Source organism: Anopheles nili, chromosome 3 (assembly GCF_943737925.1).
Source record: "Anopheles nili chromosome 3, idAnoNiliSN_F5_01, whole genome shotgun sequence".
NCBI lineage: Eukaryota > Metazoa > Arthropoda > Insecta > Diptera > Culicidae > Anopheles > Anopheles nili.
Genome location: NC_071292.1, coordinates 62,041,975 through 62,069,231, shown reverse-complemented (window position 1 = coordinate 62,069,231; position 27,257 = coordinate 62,041,975). Strand labels below are relative to the sequence as shown.

The 27,257-nt window shown below is 49.9% G+C and overlaps 2 protein-coding genes and 1 non-coding gene across 3 annotated transcripts; 1 reads left to right on the top strand and 2 right to left on the bottom strand.

Moving 5' to 3' along the window:
* Positions 1 to 752: 752 nt before the first annotated feature.
* LOC128725291 (LHFPL tetraspan subfamily member 3 protein) lies at positions 753 to 8,966 on the top strand. The gene is made up of 6 exons (XM_053819025.1): positions 753 to 1,102; positions 4,217 to 4,350; positions 4,421 to 4,547; positions 8,210 to 8,350; positions 8,421 to 8,520; positions 8,582 to 8,966. Exons 1-6 carry the CDS (start codon positions 961 to 963, stop codon positions 8,691 to 8,693), a joined length of 756 nt encoding a protein of 251 aa, XP_053675000.1. The 5' UTR covers positions 753 to 960; the 3' UTR covers positions 8,694 to 8,966.
* Positions 8,967 to 10,703: 1,737 nt separating this feature from the next.
* Positions 10,704 to 24,758, bottom strand: LOC128722649 (lysosome membrane protein 2). Its single transcript, XM_053816325.1, has 9 exons — positions 24,629 to 24,758; positions 18,771 to 18,862; positions 18,541 to 18,698; positions 17,503 to 17,641; positions 17,218 to 17,421; positions 12,615 to 12,870; positions 12,285 to 12,532; positions 12,091 to 12,216; positions 10,704 to 12,008 (listed from the first exon to the last, which is right to left on the bottom strand). Exons 1-9 carry the CDS (start codon positions 24,756 to 24,758, stop codon positions 11,547 to 11,549), a joined length of 1,815 nt encoding a protein of 604 aa, XP_053672300.1. The 3' UTR covers positions 10,704 to 11,546.
* LOC128728049 (U12 minor spliceosomal RNA) lies at positions 24,191 to 24,371 on the bottom strand. The gene has a single exon (XR_008411002.1). It is a non-coding gene; the product is annotated as a U12 minor spliceosomal RNA (small nuclear RNA).
* Positions 24,759 to 27,257: the final 2,499 nt, after the last annotated feature.

Below are 27,257 nucleotides of genomic sequence, written 5' to 3'. Positions count from 1 at the left end.
GCGTTTTGTCGATTCGGAATCGGTGCGTTTGATTGTTGATTGTTGAGTTTTGTTTTGATTAGCCAACAACTTCATGTCCCCGTTCGAGAGGGGAGGTGATAAAAAAAATGATTAAACGTGTGTTGCTCCATTACATTGAATCAAAAGCGAGAAGCGTGGGTATGGCAAGCACCGTGTGGCGAGTTTGAAAGGTGTAAAAAGCTGCTTTCCGGCTCGCCAGCGCCGGCCCACGGCAAACAAACGTGTCGAACGAGCGTACTTTATGGTGCGTGGCGTTTGCCAAGCTGGGAGGTGTCATCATGAGCGTCATCATCAACACGACGATCGGTGCCAGTAAAGTGAAACTAAATCTTTACAGCTCGGGTTGGCTTTTTTTTTGTAAAGCTTGTCGGCTTCCCTCATTGGGTAGTTTTTGTTTTGTTCCGAGCTTCCTCCCATCGCCACGCGCTCTGCGATCTACTCGTGATGGTGTATTGATCGTCGCTTCAATACCCACTCCTGCCGGCAGAAAATGATCGTTCGGTGGGATCGTAAAAGCGCTGGCAGCGGTGCGATGGCGATGAAAACGAGAGCTTCTCTGCAAACGTGCGATCGTGACGACACGAAGCAATGGTCGAGCGTTTTGCAAACCGACTGACGCCATTCCATTTCTTTTTTCCACCCAGCCGTCGTCACCTGCAATATTAGCAACGTTTCAGTGTCACGCCGAACCGGGCGCGAATGTAGTGTAACCAGTAGCCAGCGGCAAGTGAGGCGACCGAGGTGACGAGAGCCAGTTTGGTGGCTTTTTTGAGTGAAAATTTCCCTGCCCCTTTTCCGGTGTTCGTGGGCAGCTCGTGCGGAAAAAGCTGCATACGTTTGCATACGCTCGTTTGCGGTGCGTTTCGCGTGTGATCGGATCGTTGTGAAGACGTACAAAAATAACACTAAGAAAGGGAGATATAAAAACGCTAGTGCACCATGGGAACGAAAATCGAGTACGTTGACTCGAGCCACATGTACGCGACGAACTACATCCGCAACTCGAAGGCGATCGCCGTCCTGTGGGCGATCTTTAGCATTTGCTACGCGATCATCAGTGTTGTCGCATTCGTGACACCAGGTAAGTTGTGCTTTTCCATGCGAGTTGCTGTGCAATAGGCATTAGAGATTGGAAGAGCTTTTCGACGCATGTGGTATGCTTGTTTATGCTTTACACTTGGAAGGCCTTCAAAAGCGAAAATATCAAGATGTCCATAGAAAGGGCACGTGACGAAACTGCAAAGTGGCGATCGCGTGAGTCCAAAAAACCAAAGAAAACAAAATTAAGCTTTTGCATAAATGTAGCCCAATGCTGTACGTTTTGCTGTAGCACTTCTAGTCGATTAAATAATGTACGAGTTGCATCATTTACAGCTCTTATTTCGCGATCAGAACCCAAACAAAATTGTCGTTTTAAAACCCGGGTGCCAAAAGGCCAAATTAATAGCGGCCATTTAAAAAATGTGTTCCATTTGTGCGGGGTTTAATGGGGCTTGCTAACAAAATGAAAAGGAGCGCCAATATCAAACGGCGATGCACGCCGTATCGTAAACACGATTGAAAGCCCTTTGTTTGGCCGTTCGCATGGCACCACAATAGCCCACAGCCGGTGTGATATGGTGTAACGCGTTCAATGGCAAACCCAAGGGAAACATCTGCCCCGAGGTCGAGAAAGAAGGGTCGACCGATGGGAATGTAAATCGTGCCGCGATGTCGTCCTAGGGCACCCAGGCCAGTTGCAAGACGGTCCAACACCGATTGTTGTAGGTGTTGAAGGCGCATGAAAAAACCCACTTGAGCGGATGCTAATGGTGGCACACGACAAAAAGCTTCACGTCGTGGTTCTCGCTCGATCGCTCGCGCACGGTCCACCCGCTCGATGTGACCTTTTCGCTTAAAAGTTGTTTCCAAACAAAACCGTTCCCTTACGTGGAGCGTGGGGCATTTTCTTACCGCCACCTTACTAACCGGACTTGGGACCGGACCGACAATTGGTCAGTTTTCGCAAGCTCATTAAAATCTGCGCCTTGTGCATGCGCAGGGGGTTTCGTGTCATTGCAGCACCGATCGTGGGGAGCGAAAAGGCAAAACGATTTTTATTTCATTTAGCTTATTATTAGGCCCCTTTTAGAGAGCGCACGTAGCGCGTCAGCAAGCAGCATCTTCAGCATCGATCAAAAGACTTCATCTCGCGCAAACGACGAACCGTGCTTAAATAATGCTTAAATTAATCATAATAACCATAATGATCGTGTCGGAGCTTGCCACCACTTGATACTCACCTCTTTGGCCCAGAGTCAAGCGAAAGGGGAACTATGATGCAATGGTGGGCCTCGGTCCTCGAAGGCCGGAAAGTAAAAGTTTTTTTTCCCACTTTTCTTCCAGCCCTGTATCTTTCGGTTTGGAAAAAGGTGCAATCTAATAATCGCATTGAAGCGGCAAGCAAGCAAGCAAAGTGTAACGATCTGGCGCGCTGCGGTAATTCGTCATCTGATTAAGGTGGAACCGGGAATCGATTGCATTGTTCGGCTGGTGGTGGAGCAAATTTGCGGCTTGCCAAGCAAAAAGCCCGCCCAGGAAGCGATACCGCGTGACACCGGCAATCAGCTGAAGCAGAGCGAAAGAAAGAGTTGGTTTTGGATAATTTTTGCTGCTTTCAGTTTGCTGCAACTTTTTGCTTTTATTCGCACCCAGGTCTGAGGAAAGGTTTTTCCCGACCTCCGGGTTCGACTTTTGTGCTGCCCATTGAACCGAACCAGCACCGATCGATGGCAGTGAGAAAGATTTGCATATTTCTTTCGCCTTTCTTAACGGCGTTATTTCATTATTTCGTTTGCAACAGTCACTACACTGGTCATGTTGGCTTGCGGGTCAGTCTAAGGCAAGGCCATTCCGTCGTTTATTCGTCGACTTAAGCACCGAGCAACCCAACTCATTACCATCGCCTCTGCATACGATTTTCCGGATGCGCCGGTTTGCTAATTAATCTTCGCATTCCCGTTGCGGCGAATGATAAGGCGATTTTGCGCATGATTATAGGGACGATTAATGGCGTCGGAGTGTGAAGCCCGTCCCAGGTCGAGGGAAAAGAAACACTTGGCTAATCTTCCCTCTTCGAGGAAGATTTATTTCCTTCTCAGTTTTGGCGAACATTTCCCACGTCGTCGATCGACGTAACTGTTCCTGCTCTGGGGATTATTTTTTTGATCATCGGAAGATTCGTTGTTCAATTACGTGCAAATGTTTGGATGATTCGCGCCGGTTTGGATGCTGCTGCCGGGGAAAGGCACCGTCATTAGCGTGCGAGATTGACGAGGGAATAAAAATCGATGAATACACTTTTTTTTTGGAAATGGGAAAAGACGAGGGTTGTAATTCGTTTCCACGCGGTACCGTTCGCTTCGGGGGGCTTCCATTGGAAGTGATTGTGGTAAGAGTGATAACCGTTCGTTCGTGCGTAGTTAAACAGGCCTTTCGTCTGCCAGGAGGTTTACCAAGATGGGGTCAGAAAAGGCAGCTTTGCAAACCGCTTGTTCTTTCACAAAGGCCACGAACCTACGGAGTTCTTCCTGGAGCGCGTTTTATGCAACGCTCGTTTCTCCGCCGGCCTAATTTGCTTGGACCGCGCTGTAATTCGCGGTTGTCACTGTTCGAGCTGTGAACACCAGGCACTACTTTCCCAATCGGCCAACGAAAGCCCCAGGATAAGCGTCCAGGAAGGGGTCACGAACAGGGGCGGTTGTTTTTGTTGCTGTTGCTGTGTTTACTCGCGATCGAGCGCACCAAATTGCTCTTGGGGGTAATTTTCGGCTTCGTTGCGCCGACGCCCGCAGTCGTTATCCAACGGCTTGCTGGTTGATCACCCGTGCCAAGATCGGAGAAGCATAAGGCGAACGACAGACAAGATGGCAAGAAAATGCAGGAAACGTCAGCTCTCGGCGTGCGTTCTGCTCGCATTCGTTGCGAGATGTAACACGGCGTTTTGGCGCGCTAATGGATTGAGCATGGCGCAATGTGACCGCGTGTGGCGTATTGGATTTGTGTCAAAAGTGTTCCGTAAGCCGGAGCATGCGCATGTAACACCGTTCTGACACGGTTTAGGCAACACGCGTAATGCATCTTTCGTACGTTGACTGACCTCACATTTCTCGCTTTTTCTCTCTCTCTCTCTCTCTCTTTCCATTTTCTACTATAGAATGGGTCGGTGATGCAGATTCGGATGCCGGAGGACGACTTGGCTTGTGGCAGATCTGCCAAAAGGACGATCTCACCGACAGTTGCACCGGCAGGCTGGAGGATCTGCTCGAAATGCAATCCATAGCGTTTCAGGTACGTCGAAATAGTCTTCTCCATTAACCCCGAGTAAGTTTAATAACGATTATGCTCTCCTTTTCCACAGGTGGCGACGGTATTTTGTGGCCTAGCCGTCGCGACTTCCGTGCTGGCGATCTTCTGCCTGCTGCTGATGGTGTTCATGAAGTCAACGACCGTTTTTCACATTTGCGGCTGGATGCAGATGCTTTCCGGTGAGCGTGGGTTCGCGGGTTTTCCTTTTCCAGTGCGCTGGGATAGCGCGTGCGTGCGTATGATCATTCACTCGCACGCAATGTAGCACGTTGGCTGGAATTTGGAGGCAGCCATTTCGATGGATGAATGATTTGTGGGAAGCACCCGCCTGTGTGGGGAGGTTGATTATCGATGGTAAAAAAGGGCGATGAGCTACGGAGCAGGCGTCATCGGGCGCTTCACGCTTCCTCATTGCGGCACTTGGTAGAAGGTTCATTAGGCAAAGAAAAAAAAAGATGAGACGGGATGGAAAAAATCAGCAGCTTCCCGGTAATTGGTCGCGTTGAAGGCGGAAGCCAACTCGTCGTGGTACGTCGTGAAGGAAAGCGAATCTGGAGTCACTCGAAAGGGGGCCTCGATTATCCCTCACGATCTCGAGATGGTGAAGGTTTAATGCTGGCGCATTGATTGGGTGTATAATTTGCTTCAAATTGCTTGATCGCACGAGCCGTTTAATTGAGTTGGAAAGGACGAAGAGGAGTTGATCGCAGGCCGCTGGAAGGCATTTCCATGTCGCTGCTTATCTGCATCGTGGAAAACGAGCTCACCAAGGTCCGGCCCTTCACGATCGCACGGGTGAAACGAGAGTCGCCGGAACACCGTGATCGACGTATCTTATCCGGTTCGCTAGTTGCAGTAGGGCAGCAAAACTGCACCGAGTTGCAGCTGGCCGGGTTGGCCTGTTCCCTTCACTCGCGACCGGATCATCCGTGGGTCGGCTTGGGAAATCGTCATCATCATCGTCATCGCTGGATCGCTGGATCGCCCTTCGAACAGTGCTAAACCGGTTTGCGGACTCGAACGCTGCTTCGAACGGCGAAGAAAGCTCGTCGCCATTTCCGAAAGAAAGAGAAAACAATCGAACCGTCCTTGCCCGGTCTTGTCTCGCTTGCTCGAGCTGGTTCCGTGCCCCATTCGGCCATGGCAGGAATGTCCAGGAGAAGAAAGCAGACCTCAGGGTGTGGGTCGTTCGAGCGGAAGTAGGTCATTGTCACTATGTTTCGCTCCCGGCAGGCACATCCCCTCGAAGCCCAATCACTAGGCTCATGTTCAATCGCCGCTAACGATGGGTTCCGAGCGCTCTGTTCGATCGCGTTGGGAAAGGCGAAAGAGAGCAAGAAAAAGGGACAATTTTTCCAATGAATCTTCCATATCGCCGAGCGATCGGACGGAAAATGAAAGCATTTACCATCGTGCGGTGGTTGGACGATTCGAAACGTCTCCATGTGGGGTGGAATGGGCGATCGAGAGTCCATAGAAAAAGTAGCCAATCCAGCCCACGAGGTACGAGGCTTCGCTCGTACCAATCTAGATCGTCGATTTCCGTACCGTGCCGGCACTGACCTTTATCTTTCCACCAAACGTGGGCCAGCCGGTCGGAACGAGTTTCCCGGCCGTGTTCGTCGGGTGGTGAGTTTGTTGACTCTTTTCTCGCGACATTGTGACGGTATACATTTTTGCAGTATCGAGCCAGCGGCTGATGGTATGTGTGTGTATTTTTTTTCGACAGTGAAAGTCGATTTGAAAGTAAAATAATCTCCAGCGCAGAAAGCTGCAGGCTCCGGGGCATATCGGTACATTCTAGGACGCGTCTGGATGCTTTGCAGGAAAGCGAATGTTCAGCTGCGACGTGAATTTATTAGATACCAATACAACTCGTGACCTCCCTCGCAAAAGGGCCATAAATATAAGGAGAAAAACAAAAGCTCTCCACAAATTGATTACGGCCATTTAATTGTACGACACGTAACGCCGACTCGGTTTGGGTTTGAACCACAGCACAGCGAATGTATCAACAAATCCCCAATTTAACCGTTGCGCACCGAAATTACGCCGCGAGTTCCCCATTTTACAGCCTCGGGGGTGGCATTACACGGTTGCTTTCGGTACAGTTTTTCTCCCACCATTCTCTCTTCTTTCTCGCGTACTTTCATCTGCCGCCCCTGCTGACCCAGTGCTTAGCTGGCGAAATGGTAAACGAGATTTGGGTGGTTTACGGTGCGTTATTACTATTATTTGTGTTGCGTGTGTGTTGCAGCCTTGCCGTGCTCCGAATGCCTAATCGCGCACGGTTTCAATCCACCGAGATCGGCTGACGCAATCGGTGGCAAATTTGGCTGCCTCCGATGTGAGCGCCCCTTGCAGAAAGATGGCCATCATTTTTCGCCGATGTTTTTAAAGATAAAATTACGCATCTACAGATCGTGCTTTTCGCTGATTGACGAATGAAAGCGCCGTCGTTTCAGCGCATCTAAGCAACCATGGGATCGCATTTCGCAACACCAGCATGGCTTGCTTTGATTCTTCGCTAAATAGCGTTCCTGTCGGTGAATTAATCCAAACGCGCGGGCTGCGTAATTTGAAGCTACTCCTCCGCTGGTGCCACTTAAACGAGCCCTGGGACAGTAAAACTGATTGTCGAACAAATCGGAACCACCGTCGTATCTCACGCTCGCGTACAGCGAATGCTGTTTTTTTCCGAAAATAAAACCACTTTCTACTCCGCCGAGCCATTTCTCATCTTTCTCTCATCGCCCTTGCCGCGTTTAATTACTATTCACCGAGCTCGCTGACGGTGCCATTAGGCGGAATATTGGGCAGCTGGATGGAAAATGACCGTTTCCGGTGAAAAACGCCGCCACACGTGCATGCGCGTGCGTGTGTATGTGCGCGGATGCGCATAATGACTTTGCGTTCCCTCGTTTCGCGTGACATTAATTCTCCATGCGCGCGGCGTAACACGTTTTTACACGACATTTTGGGTCGGCATTCCGTGCATGGGGTAAGCAAAAATTTAATTAAAAAAAAAGAGTGCCACAATCTAGCCATTTAACGGGGCCAGCCACATGGACATGGACGCCGAGATTCCCAGGGTCAGTTTACGTGCACCGAGCCGCTTAACCGGATGGTTCGTCACCATGGTGGGGGTGAAAAGTTCCATAAATGTAATGTATGCAAATTCCCTTTCCCCCTTTTGGCGTCATTATCGCGCCGTCGGGGCGTCAGGTGAGTGTGTGTTTTTTTTGCATAAAGGGGGGTAAAATTTAAAAAAAAAACACACAGAGCTGAAACATTAGTGGCCTCACCGAGCTTTGGGCCCAACCGAGGGAAAGTCGGTAACACGTCGGGGACGGGAAAACGGGCCTGACATGCGAGTGCGTAATGTGGTTTACAATATTATCTGATGGTTCCGCAATTTACGGCATTGTGTGGATTCACTGGTGGCGCATAATCGTGCATCATCGGTTGGTATGGATTTTGCCATCATGCCACATGGCTTGGGGTGGAATTTTTTCTATTCACCGTTGAATGGGGATCCCTTACCGTAGCGCCCCCGTTCACGATGCCGTTCCTATCCGCCTTGGGAGCTAGGAGGGTCGCAAATGTCAAGCTGATCGTCTCGGTGGGCTCGGCAGCTGGAAGCGTGGATTGTGCAATGCACGACTTGAAGCAGCAGGAAACCATTGCAGCTGAGCTTTTAGCCGACTGAACCACCGTTTCCTGAAGTCGAGTGCCGTTGGTTTTGTTGTGTTTGGCTCGATTTAAAAATAAAATACATCCCACTGAACAATGGTCTAGCCGAGTAAATATTTAAACTTATTATTTCAACATTTATTTCCAGCTCTCTGCATGGTGATCGCGTGCGTTTCCTTTCCATTCGGCTGGAATTCGGACGAGTTCCGTAAGATTTGTGGACCGGAGTCAAATCGCTTCGAGGTTGGCCTTTGCAGTTTGCGCTGGGCGTACCCATTGGCGATCATTGGTGAGTATGCGAGTGGTGCGAAGCTTCAGACTTAGGTTTGCTAAATTTTTTACCGTTTCGTTGCTTTCAGCTTGCATCGATGGGTTCATCCTAGCCACATTGTCCTTCATCCTAGCGACGCGACACGTTCGTTTGCAACCGGAACCGCAATACCAAAGCAGTACGTATAGAAGATGGTTTCTGACATTTCTTGTACGAAAATCACATTGAACTTTTTTTTCCATTCCCAACAGGAGAAATAAACAACGCCTACGTTACGGATGTTGCCAGCATCGCTGGTTCCCGGAAATCGCTTAATCTTCAGCCTGTGCTGCTAGTGGCGCCTCCGCATATAATATTTTAAGCACCAATATCCATCCTGTCTGGAAGAACCTTAATTTTACCTACCGATCGTTGAGCTTAGCGCGAGTGTGCTTTTTCCTCGCAGTGTAAATGTTTAGGGCTCAACGCACGCGCACTATAGAGAGTGCGAGAGCAGCCTGTTTAAGCTTAGGCTCGATTTGTTTTCTACTTTCACTTCCGCGATCCTCGAGGAGAGCTGATCGATTTAGCTTTTCTGGGGAATATGCAAGCTAGCCCGAAGATGTAGAATTATATAGTAAGAACCGGCTATCGATGGCCAAATCTAGGATATTACTTCAAAAAATGGGTAATAAATATTTATTCAAGCTTTAAATATCGTATGGATGAGTTATTGTGTTTTACCGGTGGCTTGTTCCGCTTGTTTGATTCACTCTTTTGTATTTCTTGAGATAAGTGAATGTTTACCTCAAATTTTCAAAATATGGTAGGCTTTATGAACTACAGAAAAAAGACATTTGCAGGTAAAATATGTTGATATTATTTCAAGGAACGAACGGATTGAAATATTATTTCATTACATCTAAGAAACGCTTCATAATTGCAATTGCATTTTTAATAAAACGCTTCACAAAAGTATCTCATATCACGTGTAGATGGCGCTCGTGAGTTAGGCGTTTCGATGGCATTGAAGCGTTTTGAACTTTTACATCTTTTTACGATACATGCCGGAGGCTAGTAAAGAACGAGATTTACGTTTGAAACATTCGGCTTTCAATGAATTTATGCAAGCAATAGATAAAACATTGAATAGAGATACATTTTACATTTTTATTTTTGCCTGAAACTCCCCAAAAGTTGTTAGAAATCTGTTGGAATCTGATCATTGAGCTATTCGATATTATGAATCGTCATTCATTTCAAAACCAATGTTTGTTGAAAAACTAGCCTTTGCAGTAAATTTATGTGATATGAGCTGTACTCCGATTGATTGCGTAGGAGTTTTATGTCCGTCATTTAAATGGCGCACCTTTACCATGCGCCTCCATTCATAAGTTACGCGAGAACGCGTGCCGGACACTGAGATAATGCAGCCTACGATTTACTCATCGTAACTTCCCACCAACTGGACACAGGCCAGCTCTTGGCAACACAGGCACGCCAACGCGCACGTAAGCAGGCTCAAGCGTAATCAGAAATTAACCCTTGCCTTCACCACGTCCGCAGGAAGATAATCGTCCCGGCGGAGCCAGAGGTGACGAAAAGCCCCGGCAAAAACCGTCCCCGATCGATGGAAAAACACACGCGGCAATCATATCGAGATCCCGACACGGCACCGCGATCTTAATTACGGTCCGAGCTGAAGCTCTTGAACTTGAAGGTGCACGTTGCGCCCGACAATTAGTGCTCCAGATGGGAAGCAGGAAAAGTAAGCGCAAACCAATAATCCCCGGGGAATGGCCAATCATCGCCGTGCCGCTGGGGCCATTTCAGTTCACGCAGGTTGAATGCCACGTGCCCGGGAGCAAGCACACCTTGGAGGGCGCAAGGGCTCGGAGGGCACCCCGGTATGGCCTGGAGACGCAGACGCGCCAGACGGTTCTCCGAGGGTTGGCGTTACGCGTCTGATTGCTTAATTGGCGGCCGGGTGATGATGGGATTTTCATACAACTAAATCACCTCTAACGAGAAAAAAGCCATGGTTAATTAAAGCTGAAAGCTGTAATCGAATCGCTGTCGTCGCCGTCGCTACCACCGCAATTTACCCGCGGGGTGGTGAGCAAACGATGCAAAATAGCGCCAACAATGTGGGAAGCGATTAAACAAACAGCGTGTTGTTTACAAAAGCGCTCGAAAGGGGTTAGCGAGCTTAAGGGATGTTGACGCCGCAGGATGAAAGAATCTTTGTACTTCAAAGTGAAATGGTACACAGTGCAAAGCGGATCAAAGCAGCCTACGAAATTGAGCCTTCACTGGCCCAACCGGTTGACGTTTGTGGAAAGAAAATGAAAAACTATACGAGAGATGTAGGAAAAATCGAAAAAAACTCTTTATTTACATACATGATTAAAACATTACGGTCTATTTACATTCTGTGGTACACATTGGATGGATACATTTCATAACTACCTTACATTGGCTAGACTTAGACTAAGCTGCTTACTTTTCCAACGAGTTTTCCCTCGGAACGATCGGATCGCGATCACTGCGAGCGATCGGAGCTTGATTGTCGCATGAAGTAAATGACCGAGGACATCTTGTGTCCTTTGCAATTTTGGCTACCCTAAAAACCGTCCCGCATTTTAAAACAACAATTCATTATGGAATAAGCAAAATGGTCGCCTAAACGCGCTGGACAGTAGGGCATTTCTTTCCGTCGGTCTACTTCCTCCCGTTTTCTGGCAAGTCTTTTTTTTGGGAAATTTAAGGCATGTCTTCCTTCTACAACGAATCATTTACCCTAGAGAGTACGTGTGTATGATCCTCCCAACCACGATCGAGCATCGTTGTTGCTTTCCATGATCGTAACACCGGAGGGAGTTCGTTTCGAGCATAAACTGGATTGGCGATGGCAGTGCGCAAAAAAAAAGGAGCAGCATCTTTTTCACGCCTCGACCATAATGACTAACATAAAACCGGTAAGAACCTAGAACAGTGAGTTGCTCGCCCACCGCGAGCGATGGTGGCTTAAAAGGCACTAGCGATAAGATGGGCGGAAAAACAAAAGTTGAGATAAAGTTTTTTAAATAAATCAGCAGTCTCTATCACCGTGTTTGGGGGCGATCGACACGCGGCGTAAGGAAAATCGTCGATCACCCCAGGGAAAGCCCTATGGGAATGGGATGAAATGGAGCTCGGTTCAGGTTGGTTAGTTGGACGATCGTCATCTGCGGCCCTATGCAGGTGAGTCCTCTTCGGTGAGCAGACTTTGGTCCTTCGGCTGCACGTACAGATGATGGTGGCTGTGCAGTAGATTGTGATTATGTAGCAGATGATTGTTGTTGTTGTGTGGGCCACTGGTGTCCGGACTAGCTCCACTGTCCAGTTCGTCTCCGTTTGAGGTGATCGCACCGCCATTCGCCTTCAGCAGGATGTAGCTATCACGGTGCAGTATCCGATGCTGCCCGTTGTTGATAAGATGGCTTCCACGCCGCAACGAGCGACGACCCATCTCGAGCAGCTCCGTCGTAGGGTCATCCGTGAATACAAAGTTCTTGTACGCCCGCACAAAGACGAAGATCATAGCGAACGCTCCGGTCAGTATCATGCCGTACGACAGGATCGGAAGAGCCGTGGGAGCGAACACGGTCGCTAGATAAATCCACCGTCGGATGGGTGGCGTTAGTTCGCTGACTCCCTGGAATGCCGAGAATGGGACACAAAAAAATTAAGATTAAGCTCAGGACATCGACATCGAACGCCGCGTCACAAACACTTACCTCCTCGAGCCACATGATGGGGAATACGAAATCACGAAAATCTTTGGTTGCCATCACGTTCGGTGCTTTCTCGACTAGAAGATTAAGCTGCACGCGTACCTGACCCTCGAGTGGGACGCCCAGTTTCTGAAGCGAGAGATAAAAACCCGGAGTATATCATCATGATCATTAAGCTCAAAGGGGCTCTAACTTACGGGTTGGATCTTGAAGTACGTCTTGTGCTGCTCTGCGTTTGGCTGAAGTCCTTCCACAGCATCCAGGAGTTGCGGGTCCGACTGGAAGAAGTGCGGGTTCGAGATGTAAACGGGCGCTCCGTACTGGCAGGGGCTGATATTCTGCAGCCCGTAATACTTCTTGTAGTGCGGATGATCGAAGCAGCTGTTGTTCTCATTCGGCGGCCCGTACGCATCCTCCGACAACGTGTAAAGATCGGCACCGATGCCTGTCAGTGATGAATGTACAAGATCACGAGTGAGAATGCAAAGACCTACGAGTGGGAAGTGTTCTCCAGGTTCGTGACTCACCATCCTTTTCGACCGGTTCTCGATAGACGAGCGGAAGCGTCCGGCAAAGGTCCTTATCGTAGATGTACACCACGTCCTTCTTGGTGATGTCACGTGGCGGGAAAAAGCTACCCTCGGATGCTTGGATGCTCCGGCACGGCTCATTATCCCAGTGGGGCAGATGATCGAGCCCGTTCAGCTTGTCGAAGTACCCGAACTGCTCCATGCCGGTGTGGCCCGTGTGCATCGTCGCGTACTCGGTCAGGGTGCCGTTTCGCTGCAGGGGTTGGTTTTTGAGTTCGGTTGTTTTTTTGGGGTGGTGTTCGTTCGCACACACGGACAGGGATGGGATGGTTGGTTGGAGATTGAGTGAGTGTTTGCACGAGAGAAAGCGCCGTAGATAAAAAGGAGAGACAGAGAGAGAGAGAGAGAGAGAGAGAGAGAGAGAGAAGAAAAACGGGACCGGGTTGTTCGGGTTGGCATAAGTGAGGTGTGTTTTTGGGGGTGAAAGATCAGGATGTGTATGAGGTTGAAATTAGAATCATATGCATCATAAATAGAGAAATGAATTGAGAATAAAAAGCACAACAAAAAAGCAACAGATTTGAAATGCAAAATACAATGGCATGAAAAGGAAAGAAAAATAAATCATACATTTAATGACAATCAACAGCATTCGGTTTATGAAAGCAACACGTGATGGTGGGATGAAGCTGATCTATGACTAAGAAACAAAAAAAGCTCACGAAAGTTCGAGAACCAGGAAGGCTTGCAGGGGTGGAAAAACCACCCCATCCGATCGGTAAAACGAACCGCGACCGATTACGCTGGCAAACACGAGCGCAATTACGAAGGTCAACGGATGCGCTCCGTCGTTCCGGATCGCATGATCGTGCGCGTGGAATTGAGCGGAAAATTCCTTCCAATGGGGCGGGGATTTCTCCTGCGGGTTATGGCACCGGAAAAAAATCATACGCATGGCTGGGAATCAGAAAATGGCTCCACGACGTTACCTCATAATATCGCGATCGAGAAGCAGCAACAAGAAAAAAAAAACGCGAACTTATGCAATTGCACGCTCTCGGGCGAGCGCACATTCTAGAGAGATCTTTTTCCTGTCATTTAACGAGAGCCCTTTGAGGAGCTCCTTAGCGTTTTTTTTACGTTCGTTCATTTTTCCCATATCGAGCTCAATCAGATGCAAGGGAACCGGCTATCACTTAGCGGGTTGGGTCGAATGGAAAGTGTTCGTGTGTGCACATTGGGGATGGATCGCGAAAACGCGATCGATCAACAACGGCAGATAGGTGCGCCCGATAGTGGCCCCAATTATCGCGATAAATTCTCAACTACCAGCAATCGTTCTAATTCCAGCAGCTCGTAGGCCCTCCAGTTCAAACAACACCAGGAGAAAAAGTGTGTTTGTTCGGTTTTGGTTTGTGTTTTTCTCACGGTAGATGAAATATGCTTCATTGGTCGGTTAAAACCTACCGCTTCTAATAGGTGTTATAAATTAGCCCGGTCTGATCGCCCGGCGAAGATAGCGCCAGTCTCGGTGTTGTCTCTCGCTGAACCGGTGAGCTATTCTATTTAAATATCGCTCACCCCCATTGGAAAGACAGCCCCCGCGTATCAATCGAGTAGCGCCTTAGAGCATTCAATAAATTACCATGACAACTGTGCTACCGATTGCTTCCTGCATGTCATTGTGCGCAGGTGAATCACCAGACTCCGCGTGCAGGTAAACTCAACTCGCTTGCGTTTGTGCTCCAGTTAGCACATTCGGGATGCACTTTCGGGTGATGGCGATTGTCGATAAGACAGTAAGGAAATGCATCAGATGAGAACCTGGGGGAAACCACGCAACGTTCGACTTCGTTGTACGATGATTCAGTAACCTGCCCGTTATGAGATAGTTTATCGCCTTCACGCCTCAATCTGCATATAGCAGCTGTGCGGAATCCGCACTCGCCTGTTTGTAATGGCCGTTTGTTCACAACACAATGCGCGCCGCTCCACGGAACCAACTTCAAAGGACGGCAAGTTCGAACGCGCACCCCGAAGGGACGGAACACAACGTCGGAAGGACGTGCAAGGCTTTCGATGTGCTTCATCGAACCTCGGCCCCGTGGGCCACGGGCGTGCTGCCAATGAAAGGTACGCCCGTTTCACCCCACGCCATTTTAATAACCACCCGCGTCTTCTGTCTCGTGCAACCTTGTGGTGGGTTTGCGGGAGAAAATCAGCCTCCTTCCAGGGGCCATTTTTGATTAATTTGCTTTTGATGGCACGGTGCGTGCGTATTAATGGCGCCCGGGCGGACAGGGCTGGCAACTGGGTAACCTTTCAATTTTGTGGCGCCGAACCGGGATGGGATTTTCACCGCGTCAAGTTGCGAGACGTTGCCTAATAAGGTAATCATGAGCGGGATAATTGGTTAATTAAATAATGCCCCGAATCTCTCGAACCTGATTGGAGTATTAAACCATCAAGCAGCTGAACGTAAATACCTCCAATAGCGCATAAAGCGCATCAAAACGCGCCAAACAGACTCAGGTGGTATTCTGAGATCAAACCAACAAATGATCATCCCCACGCCGATAAGATCGAAGGACTACCGTAAAGCTGTCAAGCGACCCGGCAAACGATTAGTGTACCACACCAACGGCCAGTTTACGGCTTCCAAAAGCACCCCTGTGGCATTGCCGGAGACGGATGAGATGGCTCGACCAGGAGCCAAGATCAACCGAGTGCAGGTTGAGGCCGTCCATAAGAACCGATCGATCCGGAACGGCAACAAATGCTGCGATCGCTCAATGCCAGCTTCTGGCAGCATGCGCTAAAGTTCAATGTTAGCCGCTTAACGGTGCTTCACCTAGCCGGAGTACTAGACATGCTAGAGCTTAGTAGTCGGCTAAGCAAGATGAGTTCTTGCCCGAGGAAGAAATTCCCTAATGGAGGGCTATTTATTCTCTCTCTTTCGCTCTCGCAATCTAACTATTTTCCACACGCCTACGGCACCATGATTACTGCGTGGAGTATGCATGTTACCACGCCAGTTGAGATGCATGCTGTAATCGATAATTGATGGGTAGCGTGCAGGCAGACCGGTGTTTGGTCAGGGTCACGATCCCGACGAGCACTCGGAGACTCACCCGTCGGCGTTGCGGATCGATGCGTATCAGATTGGCTTCCTGATCGCGGTGGGCGGTCCGGGCACAAAATGGCGCGGAATTTCCGCAATCCAATCCGTCTGGTTTGGTGAATTTATCACACAGGAAACGGGCCTGAGCTTCTGGCACGCCGTATCGGCAGAACGCACAACGTCAAACAATGCACGTTAATTTCACACCGTTTTGTGTAACCGGTGGCTTTACATATCGTAAGCTTCCGCCACGGCGTGTTGGCACATTCGCTTAGTGAGAAAATGTTAATCGGTGGTTCATTGCTTCAGAGGACATGTCGGTGGGTTGTGTGGCTTCTTTCACAGCATGCAAGCATCGATTCTAACGCCCAGCACGCCCAACAATGCGAGTGGACGCCCCGGACAAACGCGATCAAGTCGCTAATCATACGCTTGATCGGGCGTGTGATCGACAGCTTGCGAACGGGGTGAAACTTCCCACCCGATGAGAAGGGGCGCAACAATGTGGAAAACGCGGAAAATGGATCCAAAAGCTGCTTCCCATCGCGATCACGGGGTGGCGTTAGAAGCGCGCGTTCTAGCGCGAGTGATCGAGAGGGAGAGAGAGAAGGAAAAAAAAACCTAACGCCAAGGCTCATAAACCGCTTGTTGGAGGTTGGCGATTCCAGCGAGCACGTGGCCTTCGAGGTTTTCCCTCTAAAGAGTATGCAAATGCCGGATGAGGGGTTGGAACTTTGGCGTGAAAGCTGATGGTGCGTAGCAAAAAAAAAAAAGGACTCTTCGATGAGATGAGAAGCGAGTGCAGCGATTGAAGCGTGTTGATGGATGGATGGGTGCTGGTGAGGATGATGATGAAGATGATGATCAGTGGCATGGCTACGTGAGCTATCTGAAATGAGTCAAGATGCATAAAACAAAAGAGAGAGAGAGAGAGAGAGAGAGAAAGAGCGGAAGAGAAAACGAGAAACAAAGGCAAATGCGCTGGACTGGAATTCTTCTGCTTCCAGGCAACATATTCGCTACGTGGCACGGGCTACTTTGATGGCGCTGATGAGCGGTGGCATTAGCAACTAGTACCTGCAAAGCACCGGTCTGTTGCTACGAGATTTAATTTGCAAATGGCGATGGATTACTCGCGATGGTACAGGCTCTCGGCTCTCGGGGGCTACAGCCGCGAGGATCGTTACGGTAGCGCTAATGACGGCGATGGTGTTGATGATGATGATGATGATGATGGTGCTCATGGTCATGGAGAAGCTGCGGCGATGTCGATGATGTCGAAAGACGACCATGGACGGGGTGATTTTTTGTTGTTGTCGTTGTTGGGGGTTTTATTGGGTTTGGGCATTTTATTTTTTTTTTTCAAACGGGACAATGATCACAAAAGGGTGCAAGGAAACAGAGCGAATGGGACGAAAGTAACCGAAGCGTGGTGTATTCTTCGCCAACGCTTGAGCAGGAAGAAAACCTAGCACTTACCCCATTCAGTAGGCCCATCTGCTCCATAGGCCGTCGATTTCGGGGGTAGAATCGATGCGCCAAGCTGACGAGCGTGTCGTCGTAGCCAAATACCAGCTCGTCGGCCGTCAGTGAGATGAACGGTTTGTATTTGGCTGCCGTTAGTATGAAGGATATGCTCTTTGATAGGACGAAGCTGAGGTACTTGCTTTGGGTGGAGATGGTCTGCGGAAGACAAATCGAGAATCGGGAAAAGCTCATTCACTTGCTCACGGAACCGAACAAGGACCTATGCCGGTGACTTACCAGCAGAGGAATATTTGGCGTCGTGATTCGCAGGTTCTTGTCCACGCTAAGCTCGGGCACGAACTGCAGGATCTTCTTGTGCTGGTACGTGACGGTGTGGTTGTCGTGGAACTTGATGTTCACTTTCTCCATATCCTCTCTGGAAGAAGAGTGCACGAAAATAAAAAAACCAACAAAAATAAATAAACAGGTGGACATTCGACGGGAAGCTCACACCGGAGGGCCTCGAACGCGCCCGGGTGGCCATGATCTTGCCCCGGGTCGGTCATCGGGAAACGACGGTCGTACGACGGCGTAGGGCGGAGGGTCGTGCCTTTTTAATGTTCTCCCCTCCAACCTAAACCTGACGCAATTGCGCGCGTCTAATAAACTAATCCACGTCGGTGAAGGTGCGATCTGCCGCGCGGTTGCCTGGGTGGGCATGGAGACACGCAAACGCAAACTAGTCGTACTTGAACGTGGCCGACGGATACCGCTGACCGTTGAACTCCGGTTCCGAGCTGGAAGCACGTGCGGAGAACGCACATTCGACGGCCCTGACGGTTGCCGGAGCTCACGAGAACGGTCTATTTCGAGGCACCGAATGCGCCCTGTTCGCGTTTACATAACGCAACGCACATTGCGCAATCCCCCCGATAGAGGCAGGAAAAATGCCAACCAACCCCAAGATTGCATCCCGCGATACTGCGTTCGGGAGTTTCTCGACCGCTCCCGTTCGGAAGGGAGAGCAATTGTATTGATTTTAATGAAGTGCAATTTTAATCCCTTCTGGAAAACTGATGGGTGGAAAAAAAAACCACCATGACGATTGTTTCACCTGCACGCCCGGACCGGAAACGCAAACGTGATTGTTAATTAGCCCTGTGCCGTGCTTGAATCCGAGCGATCTAGACCCGGCCGTTTGATTCCACGAATCCCGATCAATCCCGGAGCTGGGGGAGATTTATAAATAGCCATCGACCACTCGCGTGGGAGATGTATAATTTATGGCAATGACATATACACAGAGACACGCATCACTGACGAACGAGCACTTACCTATACACGAATGGTCCTACTTCAACTAGTTTTGGCTTTTCACCGGCGAGGAACCCCTCCGGGTTTGTTACGTTAAATATGTACACCTTAGTTAGCCTAGTCACCCCCGGGCGCTGCCAGTAGTGGAAGCTTATCGTGCCGTTCCACAGCCGCAGGTTCTGGAAAGACACAAAACGACGGGGTTTTTCATGAGCTAGCTCTCGGTCACTGGGAGGCCAGTGGTCGCTTACCTTCATGATGAAAATGTTCAGCCACGGCACGGACGATAACACCACGCCGGCGATGAGGGTGACGATACCGAAGATAATTACCGCAATGCGATCTGGGAAAGAGACACGAATGGATGAGCGATGGAATGGATGAGTGAAAACTAACTTCCTCTGTAAATGGATCGGGTTCTGATGCGAGAGCGGAGATTAATCAATCGAGCCGCTGATTGCTGATGGAGAATGAAGCGCTAGGGGAGCTCGGGATTCGATGTCCGTGCGTAATTGATGACCGGACCCAAGCCCAGTGTCGTCGTTACGAGCAAACGAAAGGTTAGAAGCCGTCACCGCAAACGGGTGCAATTTAATTACCGCATAGGGCAACCACAAAGCAACAAACTCCTCTAGGTTAGCTCCTTTGTCGGTGGAACCGAGCAAGATGTCTTCTGGTTGAATGTGCGAAACGATGGCTTTCCCTTGTTCAGCGCCAGCTTATAACCCATACATGACCGTGTGGGTGGTGGCCCCCTTTTGGTCAGGAGGACTTTTCTCACGACCGTCGTATTCCGAACGAACGCCGGGCTCGTGCTTAGGGGATGGTCTGTTTCATCTCAACCGACTAACCACACACTGTAAGGTCAAAGTTGACGATGAATGCACCAGGATGCATGTCGGTGGTTTGGTTGCATTAATTGCTTTCCCATGGCAAGTCACCCTTACGCGGTGCATAATATGCACTTGCTCCCTTCATTGCTCTTGAACTCACTTTTCCAAAGATGTCGACGACTGCATTTCCATAATGTCGGGCACGAAAAAACAAATGGGCCTGGTTGTGAAATATGCTCGCGCAAAATTAACTTCACATTACATCACGGAAACACCCTACCCACGCTGTTATCAACCTTCAACTTCAACCGTGCGATAATGATTAGGTACAGCCCTCGCCGTCCTTCGCGGCGACTTGCGCTAGTCCCGGAAGTCATCGAGAGCTGGTAATTAATTGAGATCGCGCATTAAAAAAGCGAAAGAGCAGTTCTCGTTCGAAAGCGCGCGGCGTAATTTCACCCACGACGGAATCCTGCCCTACCGGGTGCACTATCCCTTTGGCTAGTTGGCTGGCTGGCTGGCTGGGTTGGCCAGTTGACCTCCCGGGGGTTGGCCGATCTAATCGAGTGGTACTCCTGCCCGACCAGTGTAGGGCTATAATCACGACCGAACCACGCCATCCCTTAGGGCATGGCCTTGCAAGGGCCACGTGTTTGCTAACGGGTTAGCAGCGTGTCCTCGAGCCGACCGTAGACCGGCCGAGATCCCGTTGCAAACCTGCCCCAAAAGGGGCTGCGTGAACGCGTTACAGTAACCTCCTCTCTTTTGCGTGGCCCCGTGTGGGTTAGGTCAGGGCAGCTTGTTCGGTTAGATGTGCAACATTTTAATTGAATAATAATTGCATCAGCGTTATCCCCGGTGCAACGGATCCTCGCACGCTGCAGGCTCATTACCCACTGATCACGGGGGCCACGGGGGCCACGATGTGGAGAATCAGGACGGCATGGTACGCAAGATCTTGCGCCCATTCGACCAATGCCCATTCGTCCTATCGTGCGACCTGCGTTCCCAATGCAACGAAGTGCGTCCGTGGCGCTGCAGAAACAGGTATTGGGAAAATGGCTATGGGGCAGCATAACGAGAGTTGGCTGGATTTTTCGGTTATATAACCGAAAGTCGGCTGTTTATGGCTCTCCGCCGGTGCTCGGTGCGAGCACTGCAAACTGGTCCCGGAGAGGCCAAGCAGCAAGAAAAACAAATCAAACAAGAACAAATGCTGCTGCCGGACCAGACGTTGGATGATTTCAACAGTCGCGGATTTTGTGGCGAGTTTTTTGTATCTCTCTCCCGCAAGCGTACAAAACGAGGTCGGCAACGAAACGGCAGTATGTGATGCCAAAAACAAAAACGAGCCTTCTTCCCTTGAACTAGTTTCGAGATTTATGAATTCGGGATCGCAAAGTGATGGAGGTGTTGTGGTCGATCAGCAGTTTTCAAATGTCTTTCCTGATCCGGAGATTAAAAGCGCTTGTTTGCCCCCAAAATTGGGACACAGATCTTCGCAGTAGCTCAAACCGTTTTCTTGGGCGAAAGTACCAATCAGCTGTCAGGAGAAAAAAAACGCATTCAATCAAAGCACGCCATAAGATCATGCGCTCGTTGCTAAACGGGAGAAGTGAGCATTCAAAACAGCTCACCTGCAATGAGCGAAAGGTCACTTCTCACCTCACACCGTTGGTGAGAAAAAAGGTCACGTCTGCTCATGCGTCATGTTGAGTCAACTCCCAGGCGAAGGATAGCTTCAGCAAACTGACGAAACGGCCTTGCCGTTGGTGTCAGTACACTGAAACATCAACCCCGGGCTTGGGCGAGGATTGCGTTAATCCTTTGGCGCGTTTGAAGCACACGGTGGGAGTCGGCATACGGAGCCATTTGCAAAGACCGATCAATTTGCCGATGATTTCGATGAATGCGACCTGCGCCCCGTCCAAGCGGTGTTAATTTTCCACCACTCCACACGCCGTTTCCCCAACGCGGTCCCATTAGCCGGCTGGAAAAGCTGGTTTGGCTCGTTCAGCCACCGAGCCTACGCTTACGCTCCTTCAGCTTCGGGCCTTCAACACCAGCACGGCGTCTCTGCACGCGACTACCTACTACGGGTAGCCGCTATCTTTCTCCTTGAACGGTGTCAAGTTAAACCCACCTCCCGCATCCTTCGGAATGGCAACGAAAATGGCTGCACCGAGCTGCAACATGCACGGTGTGCTCGATCGTTTGGTCAGTTATGTAAGGAATGATCGGTACTGCGCCGACCGATCTGATGGTGGGCTATCGAATGGCGAGTGTCGAGTCGGAGCTTTTCTTCGCACGACGCGGTGACCGGTTTGTTTTTTCTTTCCACCCAGCCCAACCCCGGTATGGGGCTTTCCTTTCGGTGGGAGGCAAGGATCACGCGGACGGCGCGATCACGATCGTGTGTGATTGTACGGGTGCATTGGCGTGCACCCACCGGTTTTGGGTTTTAGGTTAAGGAGCCAACCCATTAGATGGGTATTGCGGCAAGAATTTCCCGCGCGTGCTTAAATGGTTTGTTTACGATGTTTTGTGCGCGATCTGTGCAGTTACGCGATGCCGGGGATGTCTTTAAGAGAGGTGAAGAAACATCACCACCCAGTGGGTAGGAGTGTCGCTAATGAAATTGATCGATTAAATGGACATCGGGTGGGAAACTCAATGCTCAATGAGTTTGAATTGACCCTTTTTCTGTCTTCATCCTTTCTTATAGTCCCATAGACCTGTGTTTTAGAAGCATTTGCTTGAATTAACCTCACGAGGAAACTCTTATTTGATCGAGTTGTTGAGAAGCTTCACATTGCCAGGGAGCCGTACTTCGACAAAGACGCGCAGCTGTGATTTATGATAATATCTCTAAGCACAGAAAATCGCACATCTCACCCAGCTACGCACCTCAACTCAGACGCCGCGCAAACAGAGTGCGCGATTCGAGTGGCTTGGAAACCCAGATCCAGCGATCTAGGGAGAAATCCAACGCCCTGACGACAACGCGAATCTGATATGGGTGCGCAAATAAAGCGCCCCAGGATCCGGCGCACACATTCGCCTCCATTCTGTGTGTGGCCGTGCGTCCGTGGGCGATTTTGATTGTTCTCGTGGTTTGCGTAGCTCAAATATTTGCGCCCAAAACGTGCATTCATGCGGCTTCATCCGGCGGACTTTGGAGCCTGCGCACGCCGCTCACAGGCAGCCATAATGATCGCGCGTCATTAGGCGTAATTTGTGAAACGAGACCCCCGGAATGGCGGTGCAATTAGACACGGACCGAAATTGATGAAAAAGATCGCGCACCGTCTGGAGCAGGTGCTGTTGTTTCGCTGGTGTTTGAGCCTGCGAGCCGAAATCCCTTTCGGTGGAAGGTCCGAAACTAGCCTGGCCGGACGGTGAAGGTCAATCATCCTTCAGCTTCTGTTGGCGGCTGAGTCAACACGGCAAAGAGGCGGCCGGGAGCAAATTACCGAAATATCCGGCTCCGGTGCGAATTTGATCATCTGCTGCGGGTTTGGTGCGAGCAGCAAGAATCGCAGCAGGAGACGATCGGCGATCTGAATGGAGCGCAATTTTTTGGCAACTTAGCCCCACAGCTGGGCCCTCTTTCTCTGCCTCACCGACGACCGAGGCACTCAGCGATGGCGTTAATTTAATTCTCCTGTACGCGCGAACCTGAACGAGGGCTCGACTGGGGTGGTTCGTACGTTCGTCTGATGCTGATTTGATTAGCGTTCTCGCGAGTCATGATCATGAACGCGATCATGAACCAATAAGCGCCCCGTCAACTGTTGGGCAGGTGGCTTAGAAACCAGCCAGGTTTCCCCGGAGCTGGCTGGAGTGTTTGCAGTCCATCGAGCTGAGAGTTTGTTCGCGAAACATCAAGCGTTTTGCTGGCTGTACGCGTCAAGGTTTCTCTCTCTTTCTATAAGGGACGTTTTTGCACCACCAATAATTGATTGCGGTAGGTGAAACGATCGTCCAAACAACGCTACCCAGCTACTTAGCGACAGTACGTGTCCGTGTTAGGACCCTTTAAGTCGCAGCAAATGGGATGGTTTCATCGCAGGGCGCAGATAATCACGGGCTTGGAGTGGTTTTGATGTCTTGCCGCTGATCGCCTCCGGTTGTTGAGAGGTTTTTCTCCACCACGGTGCGTTTGTGCGCACCACTAAATTGCCAACCATCGCGCGAGCGGGAATGTGATTTAGCTCGAGATGACTTGATTCGGTCAATCGTGAGCACTTGGGCATCACGATTTGTCAGGTTGTTCCCGTCGCCTTAAAATGAGGTGGCGTCCCGTTGGGGTGCTAAATGGTTTGAGCTGAACCGGGAGCATTATTATGGCTCCATCACGAGCTGCTGAAATGCCGTTGCTTGCTAATAGAAACGACATTTAGGCGATACATCAAAGTAGCTCTTATGTTCACCATATGAAACGAAGCTTAAGTATTTCGTGCGTATTCGATGATGAATATTTATAAAGGGTGCGTTCGTTTGGTGTTATATTTATTGGATTTATATATTACGATTTTAAACTGCATCATAATTTTACACTAACTTATTTAACCGTTATATTTTTCTGAACTACGTGTTTGGAATTATGTAATTAGCAACGAAATAAATTGATAACGCTAAAAGGAGCTAGCTAACATTGGCATTTGCGAGAATGAATGCCATCACGCAATGATATTTATATGCAATGTTTTATGTTTACCTCATAGATTTATAACTAGATAATGATTCCGTCTACCTTCAACATTTTCCCACCTTCAGCAGCAGTAGCATAATCCGTAAGGACATTTTCACTACGTTACGTCCTAAGAGATGCCAATGAGGCAGATCGCAATGCTCCCGAGCATCCTGCAAAGTAGGCAGGACAAGCTCAGGGACGACCTGTGCCCCTACAAAAATATGCACCTACCGAGCGTGCCACGAGGGCGCACCCGTTGGTTTGTAGGCAGAGCCAAGCATCACCAAGGCCCGTAATTTTCCTTACTCATTAGTTTAAGGCACAAAGCTGGCGGGCGGTTTTCCACCCCTATCAACCAACGCGATGCTGTTTTGGCAGCGATGCATATAGGGGGTAGTTTTGACAACAAAGAGCATGCGCCACTGTCGAAGAACCCTGTAAATGCGTTCCCGGAGGTTGCTGTTGTAGGGTTCCATTTTCAAATGTCACTCAGAAAAACCGTTGCATAATGAATAGAACACGGGAAAAGGATGTGGAAAATGAAGGATATAAATTATGGCAAGAGGTAATTAAAACTCACTGCTATTAAATTTCGCTCCCTGCGAAATGAGCATCGATAGCGGCGTGGGGCTGCCCTGACTGGGCGGCAAACCAAACAGCTGATTGCTAGCATTCTGTCCGACTTTGAAGTAGTTTTTGTGCAATCCCATCGTATCCGGCGTGATTGTGGGACGGGTCCGTTTGCGCTACGGCCAACACGGGGTGCCGTTGCCGTTGCTGAGGGTCGATGTTGCCTAGCGCGTTGGGTGCGAGTACTCGGTTCGTCTGTCGGTGGATGTCGACAGAGCGCATCTACAGACGGCTGGGTCCGGTTTGCGATCTGAAACGAAGAATGAACGAAGAGAGAAGTGTGTGAGAGAGTGAGTCTGGAAGGGCGCACATAGGTGTGACTTCGATAAGCCGCCCCTGATAAAGCGATCGGACGGAAGAAACCTCGCGCGAGGGTCCGCAAAGAAGGCTTGCAGGAATGTTTCGTCCGTTTGAATACGTCGCGGTGTCGCCAATGTCACCGTGTGGTGGTTACGTAACACCGTCCGTATGAAGCACCGGACAGCGAACCGTCTCGACGGACGGATCCGCACCCTTTTCCGGCACGTGAGAAACATATCACCTACTTCGCTTCCGAGGACCGGTCGGATGCTGCTGTGTGCCATGTCGCACCTGGAACATGCGCACACTCGGCGCGCGAGCGCTTTCGTACATAAATTACCCTCCACCCTTAGCATCCTCCAACGCATCCGCCTGCTCTACCGCGGGGTGGGACTCCATCACACACGCACATGTCACGCGCAGGACCAGGCAGTTTGGTGACCTTGGCCGGTGCACAAAGAAAGAGCATCAGCATAAAAATGATAGTCCAAACGAGCGCGAAAACGGCCACTTCTTGGCACGGGCCACACGGCCGGTCCGTCATTATCGCGTTGGACCGGTTGGTTGAGCCTCTGGAGGAGATCGAGGACACCGTATCCCTTGGCGGAACGGAGCGTGGAAAGCGATCCTTGGTGACGCCTCGCTGACGCTCTCGTTTTCGTCGGGGGCTTTGAAATGGCTTAATTTGTGTTGTTTTCATTGTTTTTTCTTTCATTTTTCTCCATTTCGTCCAAGTCCCAACCACGGGACAGGTCGATTTCGGTTGGGCAAAGGGCACGCGTTCTCTTTCGCTCGCGTCGGACGTTGCAGGTCGCGAAAAGGTCACACCCGGTGACCGGGAGGACCGGTTTCCGGAGCTCGGACACTGAGACGTGACACGACGGGACGGTAATTGCTGTTCGTGGCAGTACCGGGGGATCGTAATTTTTAGCGATAAGTTTTACAGTTTTATCCCCTCCACCCGACGGGCCGGTCTCCGCCACCATTACCATTTTTAACCATTTCTCCGCGTTTATTGCCCGCAGACTTGCGATCGTCGTGCGATCGGGCTGGGACAGTAGTTTCCTGTTCGAGGTTTTATTGTGCCCGGGCGTGTCAATTCAGGCGTCGATCAGTGCCTCGGTTGGGACACACACGTGTACACTTAGTTTAGTGGGTGAAGGTGAAATGTTTTGCTTTCTTTCACGAGCCGCATGTAAGGGCGGTTTCGGTAGTTTACCATCGTTCGCCGCCAAACCTTGCCAGCCGGGGTGGGAATCTTTACGAGGTGACTTCCCTTCGGTCGATCGAAGGAACGGCGACCTTGGAGCGAGCACTTGCACGCCGGCACGATCGTAACCAGTCGGTGGTGGTTAATTAATTAAGAGCTGCTTTTTTTTTGCTTCTCCCGCGTTGTGTGTTTCGTTTTGTGATGATCTTCATCATGTCGATCAGCTCCTCCCAGCTTCCCGGTGTGGGCTTTTGCGTTGGCTAGTTACGGTGCGGTACGATGTAAGTAGCCGATTCGACGCGCAAATTAAACCCCCCTTTGGCTGGAATATCCCATTCAATTTGGTGGGTGCAATATGGCTGATTGCGGGCGCCTGCTGGAGGCTGCGTTGAGTAATTCGTTCGTGTGTTTAGGGAGGGAGCTTAAGAATAGCCGGATTACTGGCTTGAGCCAGTACAAACGACGTGCTGCGCAATACGAGCTGGATTACTCAATGTTACGGCACGATCAGAACGCTCTTACGAACGCGGAAGAGGTCAAATGATTAGCTGGAATTAATTAGAACCGAGGTAAAACCAAACGATAAGGAAATTCGGCGGTTAATATTCGTTACCATGGTTACTGTGGATTGTTTTGGAAACATTATCCCCCATCTGTGAAAAGGGGGGTTGATTCGATTGCAAAACAAAAACGGAAAAGAAGAAAAACCAACCATCAAACAATTTCATCATCCTCGTGCACATGTTCGTGCAGCGCTTTTCAATGTCAAGTGCTGCAAAAAAAAAACAAAAACAGAAAAATAATGCACCCAAATGCGATGCAGGATGTGCATCGAGGCTTGCATTTTAGCATACCGATTTCGCACCTCGCTCGCAAACAATTTCCGCAAAACCCCGCACGGTCGCGTGCACCGTGCCATTGGAATTGATTGGCGTTGCGTAAAGGAAATCAGAAACGCAACAACAAAGCGAAAAAACGAAGGCAAAGCCACTAGAACCGGTGAGAACAGGGGGCTCTTTTCTTGCCTTTTTCTTGTTCTGGCCAATGCCGCCATTATCAAGGGTTGGCT

Bases quoted from the DNA above. Each gene is read 5' to 3' on its own strand.
- LOC128725291 (XM_053819025.1), top strand. From the start codon at position 961: ATGGGAACGAAAATCGAGTACGTTGACTCGAGCCACATGTACGCGACG. The intron at 1,103-4,216 runs GTAAGTTGTGCT...TTTCTACTATAG, and splicing joins TGTCGCATTCGTGACACCAG to AATGGGTCGGTGATGCAGAT. The intron at 8,351-8,420 runs GTGAGTATGCGA...CGTTGCTTTCAG, and splicing joins GTACCCATTGGCGATCATTG to CTTGCATCGATGGGTTCATC.
- LOC128722649 (XM_053816325.1), bottom strand. From the start codon at position 24,758: ATGGGATTGCACAAAAACTACTTCAAAGTCGGACAGAATGCTAGCAAT. The intron at 17,422-17,502 runs GTAAGTCACCGG...TGTCTTCCGCAG, and splicing joins CGCCAAATATTCCTCTGCTG to ACCATCTCCACCCAAAGCAA. The intron at 12,009-12,090 runs GTAAGTGTTTGT...TCGGCATTCCAG, and splicing joins CCATCATGTGGCTCGAGGAG to GGAGTCAGCGAACTAACGCC.